At 32.7% G+C, this 8,780-nt stretch overlaps 1 protein-coding gene across 2 annotated transcripts; it reads right to left on the bottom strand.

Moving 5' to 3' along the window:
* Positions 1–1,931: 1,931 nt before the first annotated feature.
* On the bottom strand, positions 1,932–8,545 carry LOC11414779 (protein GLE1). Of its 2 annotated transcripts, none has more exons than XM_003601838.4 (15): positions 8,386–8,545; positions 8,105–8,266; positions 7,818–7,970; positions 7,596–7,716; positions 7,302–7,450; positions 6,501–6,669; positions 5,926–6,130; positions 5,256–5,365; positions 4,922–4,992; positions 4,204–4,285; positions 3,494–3,568; positions 3,249–3,332; positions 2,765–2,896; positions 2,530–2,652; positions 1,932–2,453 (listed from the first exon to the last, which is right to left on the bottom strand). In XM_003601838.4, coding segments are annotated over exons 1-15 (1,860 nt in total). In that variant the 5' UTR covers positions 8,388–8,545; the 3' UTR covers positions 1,932–2,231. The 2 variants fall into 2 exon arrangements, with proteins under 2 accessions (XP_003601886.2, XP_039687558.1); XM_039831624.1 differs by having other exon boundaries at positions 7,818–7,952.
* Between the last annotated feature and the right edge of the window lie 235 nt (positions 8,546–8,780).

Raw genomic sequence — 8,780 nt, 5'->3', positions numbered from 1 at the left:
TATATGAGGTTAGCGTTCAAAGAATCACATAATGAGATCAAATAATATCAATTTTATTACACCCAAATTCATTGACTCTACGTGAAATGCAGATTTTTTTTTTCCGTTCACCAACAAACTTGAAATGCAAATTATGATCAACAATGAATTGAAGAACACGGTCTCATAGTAATTTTAGAGAGTCTTCGACAATGTAATATGCCCAAATCCATGATAAGACAACTCCCAAAAAAAGAATTATATTTAATAGGTTGCTAAAAAATTATGTCATAAATAAACACAATACATAAGGGACTTGATAATAGAATGATATAAATTTTACCAAATAGAATGATATGGAACACTTGATGATAAAAAATCCTTCTAATGAACTCCTTTACAAGAATGAATTGAACATCATATGGTTTCGTATGCAGATATTGTCCATGTGAATTTGAGACCATCTTGACAGACATGAACCAGTGCACCATATGCACCTTCATATATGATTCTAGCCACTTTAAATAATCTTTTGTACTCTCCGACGTTTCATTGAATTCTTAAAAACGAGTACTTCTGTTCTGAAGGAGACTTCTTTTGATTAAAAGATAGACTCATGAGGGGGTATAATAAAAAATTCAAATTCAACATCATTAATATTTGTAGAACAACAAAAACTAGTACCTTAACATGAGGAAAGGAAGATACACAAGAAAATATATCATTCATTTATATTTTCAAGGTCTATCAAGTTACCTTGGTGTATAGGCAGACTCTATGAAGCTCAGCCAGCAAAATATCCATTGCATGTGTGACTTGTCTTGCAAATAATAAAAGTTGAAACGCCAAAAACAAATAAATAATCTGAAATTTTTTAAATAAATATTCATTCCATATAGTCATAGATATGTTTAATAAAAAAAAAAAAGTCATAGATATGAAAATTCTCCACCACCAAAAAAATTTAAGACACCACCAAAAAAAGATATGAAAATTCTCCACTTATTCACCTTAGATGTGAAATTCTAACCACTAAATAACCTGGAAAAAAAAATTGTGACACATCACAAAAAATGACTCGAGTTTTATATATTTACTAATTAATAGATGCATATTAGTTTAGTGTTTTTTTTTTTATAAGGTGAACTAGAATTACTATAGTTGTGCTATCTTCCCTATTAAAGTACAATTGAAATTAATTTATGAAAATACAAAAGTAAAATAAGACTTTAGGGTTTGTCTACCAATCCTAACTAAACTTAAAAATGTTAAAATTGTTAAGTTGGACTCCGTGACCAGTGTTTGAAACCTGACTCTTTCATCTTTTGCGTGTGAATTTCAATGATTATTTGTCATTTCGTTTATGTTAAAAAGAAAAGATTGGGGTTTATTTGTCATGAACATATAGTCCTACATAGTTTTTTTTTTCGCACATAGATAGTTTCAAATTCTTTTTATGAGCCAAGTCACTCTCTTCGTTATCCCATTTTGATATTGAAAGGATGATTCACATCACATGATAATGGAAGTTAGAATGGTGCAATATACTTAACCTTAAATTTGAGGCGGTGCAAAACTCTGGCTATCCTTTTACCACGTTCTTTTCAAGCTCACTCTCATACATTGCATTTTATATAATTTTTCAAGACTTTAGAATTTTCCATTGTCAAGCTCATTGCATTCAATTTAAAATTTCAATTTGTGACTAATACATGCATGCATAATTCGTTGTATCATCATCTTTGCTCGTGTTCTCCCCATCTCCACGATCCCGTACTCTCTTCCTCAACGATCAATTTTATCACTCCTCCGTCATCAGGCATCTCAAGCACAAAAAATCAACCTCCCCTAATATAACTCTTTTGGCATGCCTTTGCTTAAGTTTGTGAAAGTATTAACGTAAACAAACTTGGTTCCCAGACTTTATTCTGGCTAAATAAAATGCAACAACATTCAACGGATGACAAAGCGGGAAATGAAAATTTTATAATGAATTATACCCTCATTCTATCCATTACATTAGTTTACATTACTCATACATAAATGGGTAAAATACAAAAAATGGGAAATAACAAAATTTTACAAAATTACAAACCCAATGATCAGGTGACAACACACCAACTAAAATAAGGAGCTCCTATATTGAATCCTAAGAGAAAATCTACCACCTCAATGGATGAAATCATCCCATCCTGATATGATCTCTTGGGCCTGTTTCTTCAACAAAATCAGCACCACAATGTTTACTGGGTTTATGGCTCATACTCGCTTGATAACGTATTTGACTGCAGGTTCCTTCCTTCTGGCACTTGAAGGAACTTTTTATCTTCTATATAAGCCTGCATATACGCAGTAGTCTTCGCTGATTCTGGTATATTTTGTGATTTCAGATCAACTAAAAACTTGTCTGAGATGACGTTCAACATCTTTAAGAACTGGGATTTATATCTTTTAAATAGAGCAAATCCAGCCATCTGCGGGCAAAGTAGAATTAGTTAACCTTAGAAGATCGATATATAATAAATACAGTAAACATTTTGCATTTCTTACTTGCAAAAATGCATTGAGTGAAACAGCTGTATATTGATTTGCTGGAAGAGAATTCAAGAGCCTTGCAAGCCACGCCCAACCTTCTTGCAAGCCATGCAAATTTTGAATGTTCGGAATTTCAGTCTGTCAAAACAAGCATGGTCAGCTGCTCAATCAGAAAGATGAGAAAATGTAATCGACAAAATTGCAAATATGGTCTTTGTGAATTTGTCAAAATCTTGAGAATATAACAGACCTGAACCAGTGCACCGTACACCTTCATATATGATTCTAGCCGCTTTAAATAATCTTCTGTACTCTCCAACTTTCCATTGTCTTCTCGATAACCAATACTTCTGAAGTAGGCCTCTTTTGATTGAAAGATAGACTGTGGCGGTAGAATAAAGAATCCAGAATCAACAGTATCAGTATCCCCACGGTTATCGAATCATATTGGCAGAACAAGTAAGCAGGTGTATAAATCAGAATAAATAGATAATTTTTACATTGTGCCAGTTGAAGCACAACCATATTGCTTCCTTTGACCCAGATAAAATGGGCTCAAACCTTTTATTTAGGCAAAATGTGACATACAAACAAAATTATTGTAGCAAAATAACTTTTCACTGGTTCCTCAACAAAAAAAAAAAAAAAAAAAAAAAAAAAAAACTGTTCCTTCGCTAGGAAGCTACGCAAGAAAATCTAGCGTTCAGTGATATTTTCAAGTTCTATCAATCTACCTTTTTGTAAACCAGGTGCTTTGGGACGGTGTAAAGGCAGGCAGTGTGAAGCTCAGCCAGCAAAATATCCATTACATATGGGACCTGTCGTGCAGATGGTAAACAATTGAAGCCAAAAGCAAATAAATAATCTTGGAAAAAATAAAAAAAACATTTATATTCATTTCATTCTATGGTTCCTTGAAGACTACAACCCTCACAAGTTCTAATTAAGTCTGAGAGGCTAGACAATAAACATGATGTACCTGAGATGTAATGAGAACAATGACAGAGGCAATTGCAAAGGGAGCACTAGCAGGGCTTGCACAGGACAAAACAACCTGTAAAGTATGTTGTCACTAGTCAGTAATCACACCTGCATTTATTAACAACTATAGATTCTACCATTTCTTGCTAGCTTTTGTTCATTATTGGAACATCTGAAACCAATTACATGGATTTCAGTCGCATGTTATTTGATAAGAATATTCATTTCACTGAAGCCACAAGTTTGTAAAACATTGCATAGTCATTCTAAAATTCTATGAATACTGACATTCAATAATTTATAGATTTGATATTTTAATTGTTGTGTAATGTCATGATTTCATGAACCAAACATTCCATAAATTTAAACCATTAGGTGAAGATACATGAATGGCCTTTATAAAATATTTCTAAAATCCCTCAAGCAAAGAGTTCTTTGGGCCTTTCAAGTGGAAATGCATAGTCCCACCTATTCTTGCTAAAATTCATTTTTTTTATTAGAAGAATGGGTCGTTAAGGATCCAAAAACCATTCTAAGGAACTGAAGTTATTAGGTGAAGATGTTTTTGCTACCTTCCATATACAGTTAACTGATCCAAAAATAACATCTACAATTAACAACTAAACCCAGTTTTAAGATTAGTTATTGTTCCTGTTATGCTCTGTTTTTTTCTATATGTCAATGGAATCAGCAAAAATCATAAATTACCTTTTTAACTAACATCTCAACACTGAATGATTGAGGGCATTGATGGTCATTCAGAAGTTTAACTAGTTCACTTGCTTTTGATCTGCAGAATGCCCAAAAGAGTAAAGTCATGCAATGCTTTTGTTAGTATCTTATTTAAGGATTGAAATTGCCTTTAGGACATAAAAATTGGGTTACATATGTATTTGGTCCCTATAAATATACAAATTTTTCATTTTAGTCCCTCTAAAAAATTTCTCAACTTTCAGTCCCTAAAAAATTTTCAATCACCACTTTTGGTCCCTATGAAATGTGTAGAATATTGTAAATCTCTCCCAAAAATATTTATAATTTTTTAACAAAACATGAATCAAATATGAATTTTTAACCATCAAACATATAAAAATTCATATTTAATTCATGTTTTGTTAAAAAATTCTAATATTTTTTTTGGGTGAGATTCTTATAATATTATAAACTATTCTGCAAAATTTTGTTCAAAAATATAAATTCTACATATGATATTACTTAAAAGGAGGGATCAAAAGTGAAGATGAAAAACTTTTGGGGGACTAAAAGTCGAAGAAAAAATTTAGGGACTAAAACGAAAAGTTGGTATATTTATAGGTACCAAAAACATATTTAACCCTAAAAAATTTCCCTTTATTAAAATGTATTGGTCAGAATGATATATTGACAGCAGCACTATGCATTTGTGAAATTTAAATATTTACTTCACCTAACATTGTCTCTTATGCCCCTTATTTGCCTTATATTCCGGGAAATATCACTCTCGTGGCGGGTATAATCCTGAACATATGTTGACGCATAAACAAGTCCAAATGTCAAAATCAGAGAATTTAATGGAGGAAGTTACTCTTTAAAGTGAGGTGAAGTTCAAGCAAATTTCTTGTGAAATAAATATGCATTATCAAGAACACAATTTAATTTTAATAATAAGATAACAAATATGATAAGCAAAACCAACAGATAATTGGTATTGCTTATTGCATGCAAGATCATAAATTAAGAGTCTTAAGACAAAGGCATCCAATATCTGTTTTCAACGATACCTGTGTAGAACTTGATCTTACGACTTGGTTTCTTTCATACAGCTCTTTCAGTTTCTGTAGCCTACCATGCTCTATATTTGAAGCACTTGCCGCAGCTCGATATACATAACCTAAAGATTGTGTAGAGCAGTTAATCTCAAATCATAAACAATAAAAAAATAACTAATAAACGAGATATAGATCAAGACACCAAGCAGGAATCAGTGGTAGGAGTGGAATGGAAATTATTGTTAAATTCATATTCAGTTTCTTTAATTTTTTTTAGCCCCTACACTTTTGATTCAACTTCATGATTTACAACAAATCTTATGTTGAAGAATTAGATCCCATATATATCTCAAAAAGAAACAAAAAAAAGAGTGTATGAAACGGAACTTTTGTGCTTAACAATGTGGAGACTGAAGAAAATATAGGAGATTTAGTCTTAGTGACACCGAAGTTATTGCTCACGAAAATAGCTTCATCAAATAAATATTGATGAGACAAGGAAGAGGATAACTAGTTTTACCAGTATACTAATATATATACAGAGAAACAAAGGATTTCCAACTTAATGGTAGTAAAAGAATAAGGCAAAGTATTTTGGCATATTGGATGAGGAGAAACGGGTAAAGGGAAAAAACTGACATTGGAAAGATATGATCTAAAAGTGAAAAAAGAAAACCCATACTGGATTCCTTGGTTTCAGTATTTAATAGGCTTGATGCGGTTTCTTGTGTCACACCAGAAGTAACAGTTTTGGAATTTTCTACAGCATTCTTTTCTGCTGCTGCTCTTTTTTCAGCTTCCATTGCTGCCTTTGTTTTGGCTTCCATCACTGCTTTTTTCTCAGCTTCCAATGCAGCTTGTTTTACTTCCTCGGCTTTAAGTTTGGCCTGCACCATAACATTTAAATATCGTGAATGAATGGTCATTTGGGCTTAAGCTTCTATAAAGAAGATTGGTAGCAAAAATGTATACTTCAACTAACATTAACAAGATCCATATAGTGGTGGACATGTAAATATCAGTGAAAAAAAGTTTTAGGCTAGTCGCCGGTAAAGTGAATAGACCAAACGAATGCAACAGTAAATGTATGGGTTGCAGTTTAGGACTCTCCAAACATGTCTGTAAAAAAAAGAAGTAACCCAACACCTCACTTTGTAGTTGTGAACAGATGATAACTAGAAATGAAAATTGAAGACAGTACATGTATAATTTTTTTTCCAAATAACAAAATCAAACTAAAATAAAAGGGCATGGTACCTCTGCTTCAGCTTTAGCCTTTTCTTGCTGTTGTTTTTCCTCCTGCAAAGCAACCTTTCTCTTGGCCTCTTCATACGCTGCATCACTTCTTATTTTCCTTTCTTCTATTTGTGATCTGAGTTCACGGTCTTGTTGAACAGCTGTCAACTGATTATCAAGTGCTTCTGCACTACAAAAAGTTTGGAGATGTCAATAATTAGTTTCTTTGTTTTCAACTAGTTCAAACACAGCAAATATCTAACAAGAGAAATAGTATTTTGGGTGATATAAGAGCAGGTTTAGTAGAAAATATGCTGCATATGTAAAATATTAGTTATCAACAGGAGAAATAGAATATAGAATCAACATCAAATCACACAGTGAAGCCCAATATTCATACAAGTGAATTTATAAAATAAAATTAGATTCCTCGACTTTAAATTAATGTGCATCATAATGAATTGTCTTCCAGTCTTCCTCCTATAAAGTATAAACAGATCAGTCATGTATCCTTTCACCAATATTTATTGAGAGAATTGTGAAACATATAATGCCCCTGCCTCGCTCAAACAAATGGTAAAAAAATGCTTAATGGATCTCTACAGGTAGTGGTGCAACAACAAAATCACTGTCATGCAAAAAAACCCATTATTTGAACCTCTCATAAAGCACATTAAGAATGTAGACAATTTTATAGGAGCCTGTAATTCATAGTCAATGCTTACTTTTAAGCCTGACAAGATAAATAAGTTGTAGAATGAAGGAATCATGTTGCCTTGAAAAGAAAAGATAAAGGAGCAGGACAAGACAATGGAGTCTTACATTTGGCGCTGATATTGAGTATCAAACTTTTTATCCAACTCCTGCCTTGTGTCTTTGAATTTCTCAACTCGAAGAAGGGATGAAATAGAGTTCTGACTTTCATTCAGTAGAGCTATCTCCAATGCTGAGATCTTATTTCTAATTCCATCCTGTGAATCGAAAAGATCAGGAAAAAGTATGCTATACAACACAAAACAAATCATGACGCAATTAACAAGTTATATGCCAACCAAGAATGACTAGCTATTCAATTTGTAACTGACATGTCAAATTGGTATCAATAGAACCACTCACATTAACCCTCAGTTGATGATCGTGTGTTAACTCGATCAAAGCACCTTCTACCTCCCCAACTTTATTCATCAAGTAAGGTTGCACTTCCAAAGCAGATTCAACATCAGAATCATCACTGTCGCTGAAACACCAAAGGAAATGACAAAATATTACTATCAAATCAAATCGACTTTATCATGATTTGAAATATGAGAATAAAGCTACGGTTCATGAAATAGGCACCTCAGATAAATTTCATCACAAGTGAAGTGTTTTCCAGTGTCCGATACTACTAACGCTTTGTCGTCGTCATCCTCACTGTCCGTCTCATACTCAGGGGCACGAAACACAAACCTTCTACCTTTCTCAATTTCTTTCCTACCGGATAAGTTAACCCTAAAAAATCAACAAAGTTCAATTTGACAATAATGACATGCTTCATATTCATAACCTTAATGCGGTTATTTTCACAAACAGTTGGTGTGCAAAAAAAAGAATAATGAATTGATAAGGTTTTGGAATGTGGGTACCTTGATGAAGTTGTTTGATGAAAATGCAAAGGTGGGGTGGAAGAATTGGCGGAGAGATTATTCTCCAAGGCATTGAGCTCGGAGACGAGAGCATCGAAACTCCAATCAGGATCAGCAGCAGCAATGTCATCATCATCCACTCGACCCAATTTCATAGCTCCCCTGCAAATATCATAATTAATGAACTCAAATTCATGTTGTCTATGAATATTAAACAAAATATTGAATTGAAATAGAATCTTAGTGATAATAATGGGTAAAATAAATAAATTGAAACTTACATTATTTTGATTCTTGATGAATATGTAGTGAGTAGAGTTGGAAGAAAGTTATGGAAAGATTGTTCGGAGAATGAATCGCGAAGAAGAAGAAGAAGAAGGTGGAAGTGAAGTTTGAATTTGAAACCCCGATTTTATATATATATATAGTACGGTGTTTTTTGTTTGGATAAGGAGAAACCGGGATTTTAAGCTTAACAACAACGCTAATTCGTGATAACCATCGACTTTATTTGTTTGTTGGTTTTTTTTTTTAATAGTGATATTGTACAATTCTTTGATAGAATAACTTTGGTTTTCTCTATTTTAATTGGTCAAAAATAATAGAGAGAAAAAAAAGGAAGAGAGAATAAGAAGATAATATAAGTATGAGAGAAAAAGTTGTTAAAATGTTGTTA

Source organism: Medicago truncatula, chromosome 3, assembly GCF_003473485.1.
Source record: "Medicago truncatula cultivar Jemalong A17 chromosome 3, MtrunA17r5.0-ANR, whole genome shotgun sequence".
Classification (NCBI taxonomy): Eukaryota; Viridiplantae; Streptophyta; class Magnoliopsida; order Fabales; family Fabaceae; genus Medicago; species Medicago truncatula.
Note: the sequence above shows the minus strand (reverse complement) of the source record. Positions and strands in the feature narration are given on the sequence as shown.